Source organism: Sus scrofa, chromosome 17 (assembly GCF_054392235.1).
Source record: "Sus scrofa isolate SSC_HxYL_T2T_F1_AM1 chromosome 17, Sscrofa_HxYL_maternal_Yorkshire_Landrace_v2.0, whole genome shotgun sequence".
NCBI classification, from domain to species: Eukaryota; Metazoa; Chordata; class Mammalia; order Artiodactyla; family Suidae; genus Sus; species Sus scrofa.
This window is the reverse complement of record NC_139399.1, coordinates 7,134,067-7,154,820: the sequence shown is the minus strand read 5'-3', so window position 1 is coordinate 7,154,820 and position 20,754 is coordinate 7,134,067. Positions and strand designations below refer to the sequence as shown.

Below are 20,754 nucleotides of genomic sequence, written 5' to 3'. Positions count from 1 at the left end.
GAGGAGAACTTTATGCAACTCATTATTAAACTAAATTTTAACAGTGTGCCTCTGAGAGTCTTTCACAGAAGTACGTTGATCATTTATCTGGAACTTCAGGTCAAAGAGGTAAAAATAGAGTAAATGGAGAAGTCGAAGGTAAGAATGTTATTTTTTTAAGTCGAATTACATATGATAAAACAGGAATTCTGATATTTTTTTTTTCTCCAAACATTATTCTGTGTTGGTCATTTATGACTTCCTTGCTTTAGGTGTGAATTTTAATTTATCTGAGTTTTTTTTTTATTCCCCCAATACATTATTTTTTTTCCTACTTAACAGCATGGTGACCCAGTTACACATACATGTATACATGCTTTTTCTCACATTATCATGCCCCATCATAAGTGATTAGACATAGTTCCCATTTCTACACAGCAGGATCTCATTGCTAATCCATTCCAAAGGCAATAGTCTGTATCTATTAACTCCAAACTCCCAATCCATATCACTCCCTCCCCTCCACCTGGGAACCAGAAGTCTATTCTCCAAGTCCATGATTTTCTTTTCTAGGGAAAGGTTCATTTGTGCCATACGTTAGATTCCAGATATAAGTGATATCCTGTGGTATTTCTCTTTCTCTTTCTGAGTAACTTCACTCAGTATGAGAGTCTCTAGTTCCATTCATGTTGTGACAAATGGCATTATTTTGTTCTTTCTTATGGATCTGTCGAGTTCCATTGTGTAGATACATGACATCCAAGCAAAAAGAAAGAAAATGCTAAAATGTATTTATTTGTTTTTTGACTGCACCTGCAACATGAGGAAGTTCCTAGGCCTGGGATTGGCCCTGAGACACTGCAGTGACAAAGACAAATCCTCAACCTCTGGGCCACCAGGGAACTCCCGGATATATTCTCCTAGCCAATGGAAGGCACCTGTTGAATGCACAGGGAGGAAACCGATGAGAAAGGAAGGAACCTGTGTGGCACGTTGGGTGTCAGCAACCGTTTAAACCACAAGTCCCCTTGAAGTAGCGAAATGATTCATTAGTTCCATTTCAGGATGCTCTACAACCTAAGGAAAGTCAGGAGACAGGGAAGCGGAGAAGAAGAACGAAGGATGAGAGAGGCAGAGACTACAGGGTGTGAATGAAGGAAGAGGAAGCAGGGTGCTGTGGTGTGAAGGTGGCAGAGTACAATGGTTCCTTAGAAAAAGGAGGGAGGAGGGTCTGAACTGTGAGATGGATATCCAGCAGCAGAACTTGTCGGCGAAGTACAGCCTAATATTCCCAGTCTTATGTTCTCATCGTGAGGAAGCATTCAGGACGGAGTTCCCTGGTTGAGCAGCACTGGGTGTTCCCCTCCGTGGGGGGTCATGGGCATATGTGGTCCACTGTGATCGCAGGTACATCCATGTCATAGGACAGGTTGCTGTTTTAGGGGATGGTGTCACATGGGCCCAAAGGGGAGGACTGGAAAGAAGAAGAGACCAGGGCATGGTACGGGTGGGATCAAGGAGACTGTAAACTGACAAAAAGTCCATTGGAAACTTACAACTTCTAATACATATCAAGGTTTGGGGAAGTGTTATAGTGAGGACCTTGAAGCTAGTTTTCAGAAGGGTTAATTAAGTTGAAGTAATGGAGAAGCAGACTCAATATAGACCAGACCTTCTCAGACTTAATGAGTGACTGGAGATCTTGTGGAAAGTGCATCTTCTGAGCCACAGGTGTGAGATTCTGCATTTCTCACAAGCTCTCAAGGGATGCCCAGGTTGCTGGTCTTCAGGCCAGGGTGTAGACTTGTGTTAGAGAACCCTGAGAGACAAGCCATTGGCCAGTTCAAGATCTGACATGATTAAGGAAAAGCATTCTTTTCTGTTCCTTTTTGGTTTTCTTCTTGCTTGCTCTGGCCTCACTGAAGGCGTGGGGATGTTCCTGGGCCAGGGATGGAACCCACACCACGGCAGCGACCTGAGCCACTGCAGTGACGATGTCTGATCCGGAACCTGCTAGGCTGCAGAGAACTCCTGTTTTCCTTTCTTTCTTCCCTGTTTATAGCTAGAGGGAAGCAGAGTTGAAGGAGAGATTATCCATGTGAGATACTACAGCCAAGCAGGGAGGAAAAAAGACGTGGTGGGGATGATCCTTCAAAAGCACGAAAAAGGGGCAGAAGGGAGACCACAGATCTAGAGATTGCCTTTGAAGAGGGGGGGACATAGTGAAAGGAAGGAGGGAGGAATGAAAAGCGTTAAGTGCATGATTGTGGAGTGAACGAGGAGGTTGGAGAGAACGCCTTACAAGTGGCTTCAGTGTACATGCACTGAAACCCAGTCAGATCACTGCTGCTCCATAGAATCCTGGAAGCAGGAGGGGTGCTAGCCCTGGGGTCCACCACAGCCACTCCTCATCACCCTCAGGCATCAAAGATAGAGGTGGTATTGGCATTTGTTATGCATGTGAGATTAATTGGAATATGGAAGCATTGGCTGCTGCTGCTGTTGTTTAAGATAGCTAATATTTTGTTAAGATCCTTTTCAACATTGGCATGAGATGCCAAACCCAACAGATTTTGGAAACAGAAGGAATTAATAGGATTCATTCCCTAAATGATAAATTGGGAGTATATCAGTAACTACTACACTGATTTTAAAGTAAAAATATCATTGATATCTAATAAGGCTGTTGCATTTGAATTTATTTTGTCCTTCTTGGTCATCATATTTCAATATTGAATATTTTCTATACATTATTCCTAAGATGTGCCTTATATACCTTCTTGCATGAGTGGATCAAGCAACTTTAAGAGGGCTCAACAAGAGGATCCAAGACATGGAGGCCTAGCAGTGGCCCACATGGGTACGGAAAATTGAATATTTCTATGCAGTATTACTCTACAAGTAAATATCCAAGGTGATCAATTCCAAACACTCTCTCTGATGAGAAATGATTTCTACCTTCAACTGAACTGACACCCCAAATGGGTACTTCCCAAATTAGAGAGCAAATTGAAGGTAATGCTAAACACTGGCAGTATAGTGGAGTCCATGCTGCTGCGGTATTGCAGGAAAGAGAGGCCACTGCACTGTCCCGTCAGCCTTCACTTTATCCTCTTGGGGTCATGATCTCTTCCTCTGATTAGAGATGACTTTTCTCCTCATCAGTCAGCCTGTTCACGTTGATGTATGTGCACTTTTCTATTGCACGATCCTTTGAAACATAACATTCCTTCCTTTTGAAATCTTACCTGCATGTCTTGTTAGACCTATATGCCCCTTTCTTTTTCAGGATCTATAATGAATTCATACTTCTCTCAGGTTCCTGTCCTGACTCCCCCCACCCAAGGGAGAACACCAAAACCTAACATATTCCTTGCCAAGGCCAAGCAGCAGAATTCCACGTGGTACTAACTCTGCACAAATGAATACCTAGCTTTTGTATTTACAGCTAATTGATACACGTCCATTTTGCCTTTTAGCTTCTCCTGAAAAGTATCCTCACTCGAAGGTAAATGCTTTTAGACTTTTAGCTTGAAATAATAGCTACAGATTGTATCACCTGTATGTTATTTTTTAATCAACTCTAATCCAAACCCATTCAGCCTACAGTTGGAGTGAAAGATGCTGTTCCTAACAAAACAGTTGGAACAAAGGATTTACAAGCGTCCAGATCAGGTAAATTTTGCAATACAAATGTAACTCTGAAAAGAAGAACACTAAAATGTTTGAAATGGTCACAGTTTTCTTACTCATGATTCTGTTCTTATTTTTTTGAATTTAATGGAAGGATTTGACATAAATAAGGTAGATGTTATTGTTGGTGTCTATGCTTGGAAAGCTATTTCCAAGCATAGGAGAAATGGATTTCATTGTCCATTTATTTCTGCAGTTTTTGGTTGCTGTTATTAAATAGAGACAAACAGCAGCATGCCGTTTTGTGGCATGCTGGTTGAAGTGGATTCTCTTTTTTTAAATGTTTTTATTGTCGTTGACTTACAGTGTTCTGCCAAGTACAGCAAAAGGACCCAGCCATGCACACATAGGCATTCTCCTTCACATACCATCGTCTGTCATGTTCTGTGACACATGATTGCATGTAGTTCCCTGTGCTGTCCAGGCGGACCCCACGGCCTATCCATTCTAAAGGCAGTCATGTGCATGTACGAACCCAAACTCCCAGCCCCTCCCACTCCCTCACCCTCAACACGGGAAGATGTGAAACAGGAAAACTAGAAAATAAATAGGAATAACTTCAAGCCATTCCTGTAGATAATTCCCCTTCTCAGTTACTGCCATTCGTAAAATATTAAGCAGAGCCTTGTCCTCCAAGGACCCAGGATTTATGCATTTATTCATTAACAGTGATTGATTCTATGCATGGCCCCGATCATTTTTGTCTTTTGCCTTTTTTTTTTTTTTTTTTTTTTTTTTTTTGGGAGGGCTGCACCCACAGCCTATGGAGGTTCCCAGGCTAGGGGTCTAATCAGAAGTGTAGCTGCCAGCCTACGCCAGAGCCACAGCAATGTGGGATCCGAACTGTGTCTGTGACCTACACCACAGCTCAGGGCAACACAGGATCCTTAACCCACTGAGTGAGGCCAGGGTTGGAACCTGCACCCTCAGGGTTCCTAGTCAGATTCATTTCCACTGCGCCATGACGGGAACTCTCCCGATCATTTTAGATGTTACGTATTTCTGGAAACATCCCCTCGGTTCAATCCTGGAGCAGCCTTTTTGCTAATTAAAGCCTTCAGACTCCTATCCCTCCATTTATTTGTATGCCCTTCAAATGCGTCCCTACCGTGACCCTTCGAGTGATCCGTCTCAAGGGCATGTAGGACCATGAAGCACTCTAGGAAGCACATGAATGCCCAGGCATCTTACAGTGACACATGAGGCATTCATAGTCTGACTTTGGCCTGACCCTCTATCTCCAGCCTTTCCTGGCTGTCCTTTGCTCCTGTCATCTGAGCTGTTGCTGAGGCCCTCCTCACCTCTTCCTGGAGTGTAGACCAATATTTACCTGACTGTATGCTTCTCTTCCTGCCTCGGAACAGCCTTGCCTGCCCTCTCTCTTTCCTGCCCTCTGTTCCTTTGAATCTGACTGATCTCCCTGCTGACTGACCTCAGGCATTATCACTAGAAAGCCACCCTGACACCTTTTATCTACCTTCTTCTTCTTCTTTTTCTTTCTGTGCTCACTATTGAGCAGGAACTCAAGAGACAATTACTGAGTAAAAGAAATAAGGACTGCTTATACAAAGATGATGTTTAAAAGCAGGTCCTGGATTTCCCAGTACAGCCCAGTGGGTTAACAATCTGACTGCAGCTGCTCAGGTCTTTTGGGAAGTGTGTGTTCAATCCTTGACCCTCAGTGCGTTAAAGGACCTGGGCTTGTGGGATAGGTAGATCTGAGCTATGGCTCGGATTTGATCCCTGGCTCGGAAACTTCCAAATACTGTGGGTGCAGCCAGAGAACCAAACCAACCAAAAACAACAAGCACCAAAAAGAACTTGTCCTCTACAGTCTAGAAGATAAGAGACATGTAAAAAATGATTTGCACTTCAGGTGGAAAAATTGACTACAAAAATCGGTAAAACGCTAAGGTAGCTCCAGGGGATGAGATCCTTATTTGTCTGGGAAGGATAGCCATAATCAAGGAGGCCTTCTCAAAGCAGGCCGAGTTTTAAGAAACATGAAAAGAAATGTGTCAGAGCAGTAGAGGAACATGTTTCAGAATAAGGAGCTGAGAAAAGCGTGGACATAACAGTTTTTGGAAACGCAGAATAATTTTGCAGTTGAAGTTTAGTGTGTTGTTGAAAAGGTGCACTTATCTTTTCTGTAGAGCAGAAATTGACAGAGCATTTTAAATCAACCATACTAGAAAAAATAAAAATCTTTAAACCATGATTTCAGTTGAACCATAAAAGCAGTGCAATTATGATGCAAACAGAGGATACTGTGACTTTGTCGGCTTGTCCTGGTTTTTTGTTTGGTTGGTTGGTTTTTGCTTCTTAGGGTCGAACCTGCAGCACAAGGATGTCCCCATGCTAGAGGTCAAATCAGCTGCCTACACCACAGCCACAGCTATGTGGGTTCTGAGCCATGTCTGCGACCTACAGCATAGCTCATGGCAGTGCCTGATCCCCAACCCACTGAGTGAGGACAGGAAGTGAACCCACATCTTCAGGGATACTAGTTGGATGTGTTTCTGCTGGGCCATGACGGGAACTCATGCCCTGTATTGTTACTCTTCATTGTGTTCCTTGATATTTGGTGGATGAATCTGTGAAGGAATGTTTGGGGTGTTTGTCTAGTACTGCACATGAGGCATGGATATGCTATTGTGCTGTTCAAGTCTGAGACAAAAGATTTCTATGAAAACATAATGAGTTGTTATATGCTGTCAGCCAAAGGGCTGCGATACTTCCCACTCACTGTGTTTTTCTGTTGGCGTGGCTTCTCGCCTGTGCCTTCACCCAAGGTCAGTTGATCACTTGCCTCCTAGAATGCTGAAGTAACCTCAGGACTTGTTGCTCTGCATTTCCACCTCCTGGAACTTTGGTGTACATTGTAACCACCATTATTAGGTATTTTTTTTAGAAAATTCGGTCTTGTCATGTTTGCCCCTTGCTTACAGTCCAGCTGCTGCTTTTCTTTGCCGTATGGCGAAAGGCCACAGTCAATCCTCTAGCTTCCTCTTGTACCCATTTTAGACCCTTCTTTCCACGGGAACTTTAGAATCAACATGTCTATTTCTTTAAGAAAAATCTGCTGGTCTTCTGCAAGTGAGTTCTGGATTATGTTGCATCTACAGACTTCTTTGGGGGAGAATTGACTTCTTTACCAATAGTGAATTTTCAAGCCTTGGAGAAAGACAATTTCTCCGTTCATGCAGATCTTCCTTGAATTTCTCTGTAATATTTTGGAGTTTTCAGGGTATAGATGTCTCCATCTTTTATGCGGTTACCTGTATGTCTTCTTTTTCAGGGCAGTTGTGATTAGTATATTTTAAATTTTAATTTCTGAGGGTCTATTCTGATGATAGGAACACGGTTGGATTTGGTGTATTCACTCTGTATCTTCCAACCTTACCAAGCTCATGTATTAGTTCTTGTGGATTTTTGGTAGACTCTCTCAGATTTTCGGTGTGACCAAAGGTTGGGAAGCCTCTTCATTCTTAAATGACTCTCTTACTAAAGACAGTTCATCTTGAAGACTTGCAGCCAGCACCTTCTCTGTCCAGCTAACCAGCTCATGAAGTTGTGCTATGAGTGTCGCCACAGACAGCGCAGAAATTCATGGAAGTGTCTGTGTTTTGGGAGAACTTCACCAAAGCAAGCAGCCTGACCCACAAGGTGAAGTTCGCTAACTCCTATGATGTAACCATGCTGCCTGCTGATTCGCAGACAGTTTTACTTCCTCATTGCCCATCGGATGCCTTCTGTTGCTTGACTTTGGCCATGGCACTGGCTGGAACCTCTGGTATTGTGCTGAAGAGGAGCAGAAGAAGCTGTTCCTGTCTTAGTCCCTGTATTCCGGGAAGGGCATTCCGTTTCTCCTCATTAGATACAGTGTTGGCTGTGGGTTTATCATGGGTCTCTATCATTTCGGAGAAGTTCCCTTATATTCCTGGTGTGCTGGCAGGTTTTCTCAGGAAGATGCGGAGTTTTGCCAAGTGCATCTTTTTACCTACCGACAGGATCATATGATGTTTCTTTTTAGTTTGTTAGTATGGGGATTGACATTAGTTGATTTTGAAAGAGCAAAACAGCCCTGCATTCTGCATTCCTGGGATAGACCCCATTTGGACGAAATGTCCTTTGAAGGTATTTTTGGCTTTAATTGGCTGATGTCCTGTTTAGAATTTTTACCCCCGTTTTCATGGCATAGCTTTCTTGTAATACCACTTACTGGTTCTGGTTTGAGGATAATGCTAATTTCATAGACCGAGTGGAGAACTGTGATGTGTCTTCCTTGTTTGAGGAGAATTTGTGTGGAATTGGTATTGTTTCTCCCCAAAACATTTGGTAGATTTCACCAGTGTAGCCACCTGGGCCTGGAATTTTCCTTTGTGGGAAGGTCTTTACCTGTGGCTTTAGTTTCTTCTTCAGATACAGGGCTATTTTGCTTGCTTGTTCTTTCTGCCTTGAGCTTTGGTAATTTTTCTCTTTCAAGGAACTTACCCATCTCATCTGAGTTGTCAAATTTGTTGACCTAAAGTTTATGATATTACTCTGTCATCCTGTTCATATGGGTAGACACTGTAGCACTGCTCATGTTGGAAATTGGTAATTTGTCCGCTCTCTCTTTGTTTCCTTACCAGCCTGGCTACAAGTCTATCCCTAGTGGTCATCCCCTGAAAACATTTGGTGTCACTGAGTTTTCCACATTGTACTATTTGTCCTCTTTCTCATTGATTTTTGCCTTTGATGTTTCTTATGTCCTTTCTTATGATTTCTTGGAGTTTAATGTGCTTTTTTGCTGGTTTCTTTCTTTCTTTCTTTTTTTAAACAACCCAATTTTATTTTATTTATTTATTTTTTGTCTTTTTACCATTTCTTGGGCCACTCCCATGGCATATGGAAGTTCCCAGGCTAGGGGTCTAATCGCAGCTGTAGCTGCCAGCCTACACCAGGGCCACAGCATCGTGGGAGCTGAGCCCCGTCTGCCACCTACACCACAGCTCACGGCAATGCCAGATTGTTAACGCACCGAGCAAGGGCAGGGATCGAACCTGCAACCTCATGGTTCCTAGGTTATTTAGTTTCGAAATATTTGAGTATTTAGTTTCCAAATCTTTGAGGATTTTCCAGAGTTACTGTCATTCTTCATTTCCAGTGTCATTGCTTTGTCATCAGGGAAGATACTCGGTGTGACTTAGATCTTTTTGGCTTACTTCGTTTATTAAGCTTTATTTTATGACCCAGAATATAGCCCTTTCTGGTAAGTGTTCTCTGGCTGCTTGAAAAGAATATTGGTGTTCAAGTCTGTCACATGCCTGCTGCTGTGCGGCCTGTCCATTCTGTCACTTTATTGAGGGAGGGCTATTGCCATCTCAGAATACAATTGTGTATTTGTTTCTCCGTGCAGTTCTCTCAATTTTTGCTTCATGGGTTTTATGGAAAATTCAGTTATTTATTTTTGACTTCATTTGTTTTTGGCCCTGCTGGTGGCATGTGGGAGCTGCCAGGCCAGGGAGGGATCAAACCCACACCACTGCAGGAACTCAAGTCACTGAGGTGAAAACGCGGGATCCTTAACCCACTGCACCACTGGGGAACTCCCTCTTCTCTCATGTTCTGCCCTATGCTCTCTGTCTGCTTTGGTCCCACCAGACTCTCAGTGTCATCACATCCACTCAGGGAGCCTGGCGGCCTCCAGGTCAGCTCCTTCTGCCTGTGTTGTGGCCTGGACATTCTCTCAAGGCAGTGAGCTGGGGTGTTCTTCAGGCTAACCTCATGCGTTTTCAGGGAACATTGTCCTTCCTTGCCTGAAGCCCTTGGTCTGGAAAGGCATTTGTTATGTGTTCTGTTTGTGTTCCTTTTGCTTGTTTCAGGCAGGAAGGGAAGCTGGCACCTGTTCCTCTGTCTTGGTGAGAAGCAGGTTGCAGGTGGGCATGGGCACAGGCTGTGCACCGTCTACAGTGTTGTTCTTCCTTCTTTGCTCTGTGCTTCCAGCTCAGCCTTCATTTCTCAGTGTAGTCATCTCCTCCTTGGGAAATTTCCGTCTTGATTTCCTCATTGACGTGTTGGTTTCGTAGTACCTAGTAGTATGTTGTTTAGTCTCCATGTATTAGGTTTTTTCTCACTTCTTTTCCTGTGGTTGTTTTCTAGTTTAATGCCATTGTGGTCATAGAAGATACTTGAAATTATTTCTATACTCTTAAATTTGTTGAGGTTAGCTTTGTGCCCCAGTATGTGATCAATTCTTGAGAATGTTCCATGTGCACTTGAGAGGAATATATATTCTGATTTTTTTTGGTATAATGTCCCAGAAATGTCAATTAAGTCTAGTTTTTCTATTGTGTCCTTTATAATTCCTGTTGCTTTATTGATTTTCTGTCTAGAGGACATGTCCATTGATGTCAGTGGGGTTTTAACATCTCCTACTTGATTGTACTGCCATCACTTTATCCTTTTATGTCTGTAAATGTTTGTTGTAGGTATCTGGATGCTCCTATATTAGGGTCATATATATTAACAATTGTAATATCCCCTTCTTGTATGGATCCTTTAAGCATGAACTAGTTTCCTTCTTTGTCTTTCTTTATGGCCTATGTTTTAAAGTCTATTTTGTCTGATATGAGTGTTACAACTCCTGCTTTCCTCTCTGGTCCATTGGTTTGAAATATCATTTTCCATCCCCTCACATTCAATCTATAAGTGTCCTTTTCCCAACGATGAGGTGCTTGTAGGCAGCAAATTGAAGGTTTTTGCTTTGTCCAATCTGCCCTTCTGTCTCTTTTGATTGGAGCTTCAGTCCATTGCCATTGGAGGTGATTTTTGATAGATACGATTTATTGCCATTTTAAACCTTGTTTTCCAGTTGATTCTATGTTTCTCATTTGTTACATTCTTTTTTTGGTTGGTTGACTTCCATTTATTTTATGGTTGAATACTTTTCATTTTTTGTGACTGTAATATTTGGTTTTGATTAGTGCTTGCCCTGTTTTTTACTTATGTTCGTCCCTTCCTGTCTCTGCTTACTTTAGCCTGATACTCATATAGGCTGAAACACATCCTTATAAAAAAATGATAAAGAATCTTATTTTTCTTACTTCCCTTGCCCACACTGTATGAAATTGATGTCTTTTTTTTTTCTTTTTCTTTCAACATCGTCATGTTTAGATCTCTATGCTGGTTTATTTACATGACTGCTTTCCAATTGTGGTTTCCTCCATTCCTGATTTTCTTCTTTTTTTTTTTTTTTTAATTTAGAGAATCCCTTTCAGTATCTCTTTTAGAATGGGTTTTGTATTGCTCTACTCTTTTAGCTTTTGTTTGTTGGAGCAATTCTTTATTTCCCCTTCTGTTTTAAATGATATTATTGCTGGATTGAGTATTCTAGGTTGCAATTTTTTTTCCTTTCAGTGCTGTAAATATCTCTTGCCACTCCCCCTGGCCTGAAGTATTTCTGTAGAGAAATCAGCTGATAGCCTTATTGGGGTTCCCTTATAATTAGCACTTTGCTTTTCTCTTGCTGCCTTTAGAACCCTCTCTTTACCTTTTTCCATTTTTATTATAATATGTCTTGGTGTGAGCCAATTTGGGTTCAACTTGTTTGGGGCCCTCTGTGCTTCCTGTATCTTGATATCCGTGTGCTTTAGATTTGGAAAGTTTTCAGCCATAATTTCTTCACATATATTTTCAATCCCCTCTTGTTTTTCTTTTCCTCCTGGAATTCCTATTATGTGTAGATGGGCCCACTTTATATTATTCCATAGGTGTCTTATATTGCTTTCATGTTTCTTCATTTGGTTTTCTGTCTGCTGTCCTGTTTGGGTGAGTTCCATTATTCTATCTTCCACATCACTAATTCATTCCTCTGCATTGTTCATTCTGCTCTTTATTGCCTCAGTTTGTGTCTCTGAAATTGATTTTTCTAGTTTTTCTTGGCTCCTCCTCATAGTTTTTAGTTCCTTTCTGAGGAAATCTGCATTACTGTTCATATCCTCTCTTAATTCCTTCAGTATTTTCATTATCTCCCTTTTGAACTCCAAGTCTGTTTCATTGTTGGCTGCTTTAGGTGATTTTTCCTGTTGTTTTAACTGGAAATGGTTTCAGAGCTTCTTCATCTTGCTTGTGTGTTTTTGTTTTCCTTCTATGAACTTGGGGAAGTCAAACGTAGCCTTGTAAGTCTATTTCTATGCAAGAATACCCCTTTGTGTTTTTTTGGGGAGGGGTTGCTATTTCTTTGTTGTTGTTGTGGGAATTTGAATCTTTGCTGTCTCTGCCTTTGGTGTGAGCAGACTGTTATCCCCAGGATGCCAGCATGTTTTCAGGGAGAAGGGGACAATGGGTAGGGCCAGCATTCAGTGCTTGATCATTGGGCTCTCAACAGAAGCAGAGACCTGCAAGAAGGTGGCACAGGTTACTCCTATTTGCAGGGCTCTGAGCAGTGGTAATGAGCTCTAGAGGGATCTGCAATGTGAAAAGAGAATTTGGCCATAGCTGCATTAGGGTGCATGAGTTTTGGGGGGTGGGGTGAGAGCAATAAAGGCTTGTGTTGGATTGCAGTGCCCTCCTTTGAGGTGATTGGAACCACAGATGGTGCCTGTTCAGGGATCCCTAGTGGGGGTGGGCCATGGCCATCTCTAGCTTCTGTGATAACTGTGGTGGTTTGCTTCCACCGTCTGTAAACCATGTATGAGGTGATCCATCTTACTTAGCCCACATAGGAGGTCCTGCACAGACTGTTCCTAGTTTTAGGATCCTTGGAAGTGACAGAGCTCTGTCATATGGTTATTGCCCTGAGTAGTCAGCAGTGGCAACAGCAGGGCCAGTGTGTTCCCAAGGGTGCATGAGCACCAATAGTTGATTTGGTCACAATGCCTTCCTCTCTGATACCCTTGAGGTGAATGGGGTGGCAAGTGGTGCCTGTTCACTGACCCCTAGTGGTGTTGGGCCACTGTCACCTCTGGAGCCAGAGATAACTGCTGTGGCTTGCTCCTGCCACCTGTAAATCATGCAAGAAGGACCTTGCCCTGCTTAGCCCCCAGAGGATGTGCTGCACAAGGCCCTCTTAGTTGCAGGGTCCTAGGAAGGGACAGTGATCCAGCATCTGGGCCCCTCCCAGAATGTTTGGCAGTGGCATCTGCAGTGCATGTGTGCTCCCGGGGGAGCGAGATCAACATCAGGTGGTGTTCCGTTGTAGTGTCCTTCTCTGTGATGCCCTCTGAAGTAGTTGGAACTGCAAGTGATTTTTGTTCAAATATCCCTAGCTGTGGTAGGCCCCACCCACTTCTGGAGTCAGGGATAATTGTGGTGGTTTTCTCCCATCACTTTCTTGTCTGATCCACTTTGGTCTAGCAAGTGGCTTCCCACTGCTGGAGACACCAGGTCTGTGGTGGGCTAGAAAGTGACTTCTGGTCACAAGGGGCTGAGCCTGAGAGGCACAATCTAGGGTGGGTAGAGGGGCTTCCTGCAGGGCAGGGCAGCCAGAGTACTGTGGAACAACCAGAGCACAGTGGAGTGGTACTCAGTGTGGTGGCCTGGAGCAATGTGGCTCAGCACAGGGCTTCCCATGGGTTGGGCCTGGGCCTAGAGCCCTGCAAAGTGTGTGTCTTCCCACAGAGTGGGATGAGGTGGCCCGGAGTGATGCAGAGCTGTGCATGGTTTCCCCAGTTTGGTGCAGGCCCAGAGTGCTGCAAAGCAGCAGGGCTTGCTTCCTGGGGGGCGGGTGGGGTGAGGTGGCCCAGAGCAATGCAGAGTGGCCAGTGGCTTCTTGTGGGTCAGGGCAGGGCCTGGAGCATGGCTTCTGGGCTTCTGTGGGGCAGGGTGCTGCGCCAGGATGCTCCTCCCTCTGTGATAGGGGGCAGGTTCGCTCCTACTGGTGCACAAGGAGTTTTCTGTGGCAGTGACCCACCCCTTCTCCTTCCCCTCCCCAACAATGGCACCTTCTCTCTCCTGTGGGTCTGGACCTTCTCCCGGGTTCCCTTGGCCATGGCTTTCCACTCCCCAGCCCTTAGTGTACTGCTTCCCCCTCCCAAGGTGTACCACTCCCTAGTCCCTTAGGCTGTCTCCACACCACCAACCCCAGCCCTCTCCCAGGGACTGACCTCCAGAGTCTAAGTCTCAGTGCCCAGCCCCCAGCTGAACTTCTCAGGCTGTGGTGTCTGCACCAGTGGTTCAGATGATCTGTGCTTCTCTCCCTATGCTTTTCAGTTCTCAGACCTACTGCTGCACTTTCCTTGGCATCTTGGAGATCCCTCTGACTCGGCTGATCTTTCCACCAGTTAGATGGCTTCCCAGGGTGTGGGTTGTCTTTCTACTTCACACCTCCCTCTTGGGAATGCTTGTCCCATCCTGATTCCTTTTCTCTCTCTCTCTCTTTTTTCTTTTGTTCTACCCAGTTATGTCAAGAGTTTCTTGTCCTTTTTGGAGGTTTACATGCTTCTGTCAGCATTCAGTTGATGTCCTCTGTGAGTTGTTTTACATGTAGACGTGTTTTTTGATGGGTTTGTGGGTGAGGGTGAGCGTGTGCTCTTACTCTTCTGCCATCTTGCCTCCCATCCCCTCTTCTCTGAATTTTATGATTTCCTTCCTTCTGCTGACTTTAGGTTTTGTTTTTTCTTCTTTTTCTAGACCTCCCTCAGTCTAGTGATCACAAAAGCCCTTTTGATTTGCCGCTTGCCTACTCCAAGGAGATGAACGCCATGATTCAAAGAAGAAATCATGATATTTCTGCTGTTAAAAAAACTTCTAATCAAACCAAACCAGTACAGGATTGGTCCAAGAAGCTGTGGTATGCAAGTAATTTCCATGCTAAAAAAAGGAAAAGCATCAAGCCCAAATTAGAAACTTGGACTTGTCCACCAAATAGTAACAGAACATCCAAAATATATTTAAAGGAAGAATTACAGCAATCTATGCAAAGGTGTAAGAATAAGGTAGGCATATTACGTGTAAAGTTCCTGGCTTTGGACAAGAAAAACATCAACTGCAAAAAGGTTAAGCTTCATTTGTTTTGACTTTTTTTTTTTAATCATTATCAGTTTTGCCATCCATATCTTCCACTTATGAAGATAGCTTATGTATAAAACAAGGTCATCTAAATGTGTAATTGGGTGGAAAGAGGTTATTTCTGCCATCTAAATAACAGGAGTTCAGGAACATATTTTTGTGGGTTTTTGTTCCTTAACCAACCTAAGTCTCTCTTTGTCAGTCTTCCTTATGGACTATGAAACTATGTTAGCTACCATGTGACCTTCCAAGCCAGAGTAAGCACAGTAGAAATTGCTTAAGAAATATAATACGTTGGAGGTTTTTTCCCCTTTAAAATGCTGTGGCTTAAAAATAACTCGCACTTCCATAGAATGAGAAGGAATCAGTGGCTAAGAGAAGGGACATAAACACATATTTTGTACCTCTTCCTTGTGTTTTAATGTGTGCAGTCTTACCTGATTAACTTAGTCCCTCGGCACTTAGAATTCCAATGCATCCACTTTGAAGCATTTTGAATAACAAATCCATGTACGCTTACATGTTATGTAATTACCACTTTCAGGTGTTTCTGTTGAGCCAGACTTTTACATTATGTTGTTTCATAAAATATAATAAGGTTTGCTACATTTTGCTCCCATATGAGTTTATCATATAGGTAGTGTAACCCTCAGCAAAAAATCCAGTGTTCATCTCAAAAACAGAAAAGCGAGTATTGAGTTACATTGAGGTTTTATTTTCCCCCAGCAATAGATTTTTTAAATTTGTTTGGTTGTTCTATTGTATAAGAGGTGCACTGAGTTTTAAAGATAGACAAATCTAGAGATATTCACCTTTAAAAAATAAAGGAGATGAGCCCTGCCCCCAAGGAAGACATTAAATTACTTTGCCAAAGTCATACTTTTAACTTACCTGATTAATTTGATGAGTTTATTTAGTAATTCATCAGATTGGGTGTTATAGAATTGTATCATCTCTTGCTGCCATAAAATGCTAGGGAATGCTCCATTAGGGCCTTTGGGCAAATCATTTATCTTTCTTGATTTTATTCCCATTATCAGTAAGGAGAGGGGCTAAAGTAGATAATTACTTCTGTACCGTCTGTTAGATTTTATGGTTATTGAATATGAAATTGGGGAGCATTACTCATTTTCCAGAATTCTATAGTGACTAGTTAACAGTTTATCAGTTTCACTCTGCTCCTCATGTTTTGGTAAATGTTGGTTCATGTATTTTGGTGAACATCTTCACTCTTGCTTATCCCCAGGACCCAAATTAAAAACAGAATTATAAAAGGCATTGGAGGAAGCATAGATTTAATGTGGAAAGAAGAATGTTTCCTCTTTGTTCCCAAGTGGCACAGCCTCTAAATCTGGCTGATTAATACGACATCCAGGTGGGGAAGACAGAAGAGGACAAATTCTGTGTCCTGGCCTTGTTACTTCTCTGTCTCTGCCCATCAGATGGGGAAGACCGGATGTGACTAAGAAACATAACACCACCTTAGAAAGCTGTTTTTGAAATTTTGGAAATTCTATTTCTTTTCCTCAAACAGAACAAAATAGAATTTACAAAAGTTACTCTGGCTTGTAATGATACAGTAAACATAAAAATATTTTTAGCAGTTAAAACTAGAGCAGACTCTGAGGTGAGTAGCAAATAATGAAGACACAAAGTTCTTTATAATGAATAAAGTAGTAACAGTCATCCTTGGTGTCAAACTTTCATGGAAGGCTGAGAAAGAAAAGAAGCAGCACAGAAGCAGTGTGATGGCAGTATCAGAAAACAATCATGGCTCTGATGATGACAGTGGATTAATGCAACAGGGAGAGAGAGGAAAAACTAATCACCAGTGGTTTCCTACTGTGGAGAATGGAGATTCTGATAGGTAACTATGTATATCAGTATTTAACAGTAGGTTATTGTTATTTTCTTGTAAACACATTCTATTTGAATTAATGTTCATGATTAACAAATTTTATACAACTTCTAATACTCTTGTGTCTTAGCCTTCATATTAAATTGTTTAACACTCCACCTTATTACAGTATTAGAGTATTCCATATTGACTATATCTTGACCTTTTCCGTGTGTTGTATATTTAAAGATGTTTAGTGTTACTGATTAGCATCCTTTCATTTCAACTTGAAGACTCCTTTCAGTATTTCTTGTGAGGCAGGTCTAGTGGTGATAAACTTCATCAACTTTGGTTTGTCTGAGAAAGTGAATCTCACCTTGATTTTTGAAGGACAGCTTTTCTGGATAGAGTATTCTTGATTGGCATTTTTGGTTTTCCTTTTAGCATGCTGCATATGCCATTCTACTCTCTTGAAATCCATTGAGGGATTTAATGGGGTTCTCTTATAATTTAAAAGCTTCTTTGCTCTTACTGCTTTTAATATTCTTTGTCTTGGACTTGACAGTTTTATTGTAATGTCTCTTGGTGAAGGTTTCTTTATGTTGAGTTTGGTGATCTATGAGGTTTAGGAACTTGGCTGTCCAAATCTCTCCTGAGGTTTAGGAAGTCCTCAGCTATTTTTTTTTTTTTAGATAAGCTTTCTGTCACCTTCTCCCTATCTTTTTATCTGCCTGTCTTCAACTTTCTCCCTATCTCAACTGCATTAATTCAGGAAGTGTTGCTTTTGATGGTACCTGGTAATTCACATAGGCTTTCTTGGCAATTTTCATTCTCTTTTACTTTGTTCTCCTCTGATCGGATCAATTCAAAGTTCCTGTCTCTGAACTCACAGGTTCTTTCTTCTGCTTCGATTCTGCTGTCAGTGCTCTTCATCGTGATTTGCCTTTTATTCATTTTATTCTTTAGCTCCAAAATTTCTACTTGGTCCTTCTTAATTATTATTATTATTATTTGTTCTTTTTAGGGCTGTGCCTGTGGCATAAGGAGGTTCCCAAGCTAGGGGTCTAATCTGAGCTGCAGCTGCCGACCTATGCCACAGCCACAGCAATGCCAGATCCCAGCCACATCTGCGACCTATACCACAGCTCATGACAATGTCGGATCCTTGACCCTCTGAGCGAGGCCAGGGATTGAACTTTCAACCTCGTGGTTCCTAGTCAGATTCATTTCCACTGTGCCACTGTGGGAACCCCTAATTACTGTTATTTCTATCTCTCTGTTAACATTTTCATTTCATTTATTATTTTCTGATTTTCTTGGGTTGTCTTTCTGTGTTTTAGCTCCCTGAGTTTCCTTAAAACTGCTCTTTTGGCTCTTTATCATGTAGAACGCAGATCTTCATGTCTTTGGGATTGGTTAGTGGAACATTATTGTGATCCTTTGGTGGTATCATGCTTTCTTGATTTTTCAAGTTCCTTGAAGTCTTGCACTGCTGTCTTTGCCTTTCAAGTAGCAGTCACCTCTCCTAGTCTTTAATAAATGCCCTCTCCAGTGTGTCCAACCTTGTATTTTTTGCCCCAGTGGTGTGCTGGAACTTCTCTGCTGGAAACGTGGATTTCCACAAAGGCTCTCTAATCTATACAAAGTGTTTCCAGGGGCTTCCTGGAAGTGTCTATGTGTGGCTGCGGCCAGTTCATGGGTCAGGCTGGGTCCAAGGCTGGGATGTGCTCTGTATGTCTCTTATTCAATATACAAGATGGGCAGGGCTCTTTCTAGGACCTTTGGTGTCTTCTGATAGATCCTGTAACTTCCATGAAGCCAGTTTTGTCCATGGGTGGATTCCCCATTTTGGCTGGCAGGGGAGCAGGTTGAGGTACCTCTTTTTGTAGCGATGATGCCACTGTCACCCCAGAATGTGGATGTTATAAAAGTAACTTTTCACCTCAAGTCATTTCCTTGATTGCTTTTTTCAGGTTATATGTGCCCTGTGCTATTTTTAAAAAATCATTTAAATTAAGCATTATTATACTTGAAAACAAAAGAAAATATAGTATAAATGTAAATATTACTCCCATGTCTGAATCATTTGTTTTAACTATTGAACTCTAGATTTTTAGTGTAACATTTGAGGTTCTTCAGAATGTCTTTCCAGACCCATCTCTCTACTCATGTGCATGTATTTTGTACTTCACCATCCAGGTTCCTTGGAAACACCTAGATGTCATGTTCCTAATCATTGTGCTCACATTCTAATCTCTAAGTAGAAAGAGTTTCTCCCATTTCTCTTCCTCATGATCTCCTCTGTTTAATTTCACCTCCTCTCTAAAACCTTCCTTAGAGTCCCTCACAACTCTTCCGTATCACATTGTATCATCATTGTAAACTGTCTTTGAAGCAAGAGTTTGTGTTTCCTTGAATACGGTTGGTACTGCATAGCAATTTTTTTTTGAATTAATAAATTACTTAAGGTGGATAAGAGTAGGAATTTTACAAACATTGTTTTTTATTCTTTGTCAGTCAAATTATTAGACAACATTGTCTTTAAAATGGATTTTTTTTAAAGCAGCAGTTCTGGCATGCATATGAAAGAAGTATGGAAAAATGAAAGAGAAAAATGGTCATCAAAAGGACCTGTGATTCCACCAATATTTGAGAAGGCTGATTCACTGCCTATTGATTTACTACACGTGAATGATGACAGAAGCTTAAGTGAAAGAGATCAGGATGATGGCAGGTAAAATTTACAAGTTCTTTATTTCTAGGCGAAAAAAAGATTAGCATTGACTACTTTTTCTAGGAATAGAACAGCATAATATAATATGCGTGCTCAATTATTTCACTTGAACACTGCTGAATGGCTAAGATGAGGATGAGTGCCTTTGACTGGAAGTAGTTTCAGTGGCCCCATGGAAGCTACACTGGAGTGAATATGAGTAAACAACTCCTTAGAGAATATTGACTGGGAAAAGGGGTAGAGAACCTTGTGATAACTGAAGAGGAATGTGGAGTTCAAGGGAGTTTTCTTTCTTATGTTAAGATGGGTATTTCGGGAGTATTTTTGTATGTAGGAAATGATCTGGTAGAGGACGTTTACATTTGCAACATGAGAAAGCTTATTGGTTGTATTCCATTGCCTTTAAAATAGTATGGTGAACTAACTGCACAATCCTTCTGTTCATGTAGTTTAATGCTAAGGATTTGTTCACTGGCTGTGAAGTGTAATATACTTAAATAATTGAATATGCAGATGATTACTTAGAAGTTGTACTATCATACATATGTACTGAAATTATATAATCATAAATATGCAAACATCTAGGCCACACTGAATAGGATTTAATAATTCCTTGAGGATTCTAGATATTACAGGGTCTTTGCATCACTGATTTTGTGAGGTACTCTAAAACATCAGACTATGTTAACTTCATAATTGTTTGGATTCTAGGGAATAAGGGAAGATTTTGTTTAGAAACAACAGACAAGTAAACTATATAACAAGTCTATTGCAGATTACCACTTTTGGATGATAAAGTTCTAAATGGCATAAGCCATGCTTCCTGTGCCAAAACTGTCTTTTGACAGATATTGTTTGCTCAATAAAGATATAGTAAATGCATGAATAAACAGCTGAATGGGTGAATTAATGCCTGCTGATGAACTTCTTTTGAGAAAGCAAATCTTCATTGAAAGTAGATCTCTAGGAGTTCCTGTCATGGTGCAGTGTTTAACAAACCCAACCAGGAGCCGTGAGGTTGCAGGTTCAATCCCTGGCCTCACTCAGTGGGTTAAGGATCTGGCATTGCTGTGAGCTGTGATGTAGGTCACAGATACAGCTCAGATCCCATGTTGCTGTGGCTCTGGTGTAGACCAGAGGCTACAGCACCAATTAGACCCCTAGCCTGGCAACCTCCATATGCTGTGGGTGTGGCCCTAGAAAAGACAAAAAATAAAAAATAAAAATAAATTTAAAAAATGATTTCTAATACTGCCTAGGTCTAAAGTCTTTTTATTTTTAAAAACATGAGCAAGATTCAGAAATCATTTGTAATTATAGCTAGACATGGCATAATAATATAGGTTAATTTGCTATCCTATGACTTTAAAACACTTAAAAATAAATATTACTGTCTCAGCCTGCTCTAAAACACAAGTGTTGAAGGTTTCCTGGGTTTGAAATCTGGGTCTGTTACTAAAGAGCTATCCAGGTTTGGGCAAGTTGCTTAGCCTCTCTGTGCCTCATTTTCTCTCTGTGT

The 20,754-nt window shown here is 41.7% G+C and overlaps 1 protein-coding gene across 28 annotated transcripts in view; it reads left to right on the top strand.

Moving 5' to 3' along the window:
* The window catches only part of LOC110257476 (ankyrin repeat domain-containing protein 26-like), a 128,454-nt gene that overhangs the window by 68,115 nt on the left and 39,585 nt on the right, over window positions 1-20,754 (top strand). For 17 of the 28 annotated variants that reach the window (XR_014831896.1, XR_014831891.1, XR_014831892.1 and 14 more), the window contains 7 exons: window positions 45-138; window positions 2,741-2,839; window positions 3,459-3,487; window positions 3,582-3,654; window positions 14,287-14,591; window positions 16,377-16,531; window positions 19,065-19,235. Coding sequence is in view for 14 of the 28 variants with exons in the window: in XM_085003031.1 (XP_084859157.1) it covers window positions 45-138; window positions 2,741-2,839; window positions 3,459-3,487; window positions 3,582-3,654; window positions 14,287-14,591; window positions 16,377-16,531; window positions 19,065-19,235 (926 nt within the window). In the remaining 14 variants the exon portion in view is untranslated. The remainder of the gene's footprint in view (window positions 1-44; window positions 139-2,740; window positions 2,840-3,458; window positions 3,488-3,581; window positions 3,655-14,286; window positions 14,592-16,376; window positions 16,532-19,064; window positions 19,236-20,754) is intronic. The other 11 variants (XR_014831897.1, XR_014831893.1, XR_014831895.1 and 8 more) reach the window with 3 other exon arrangements.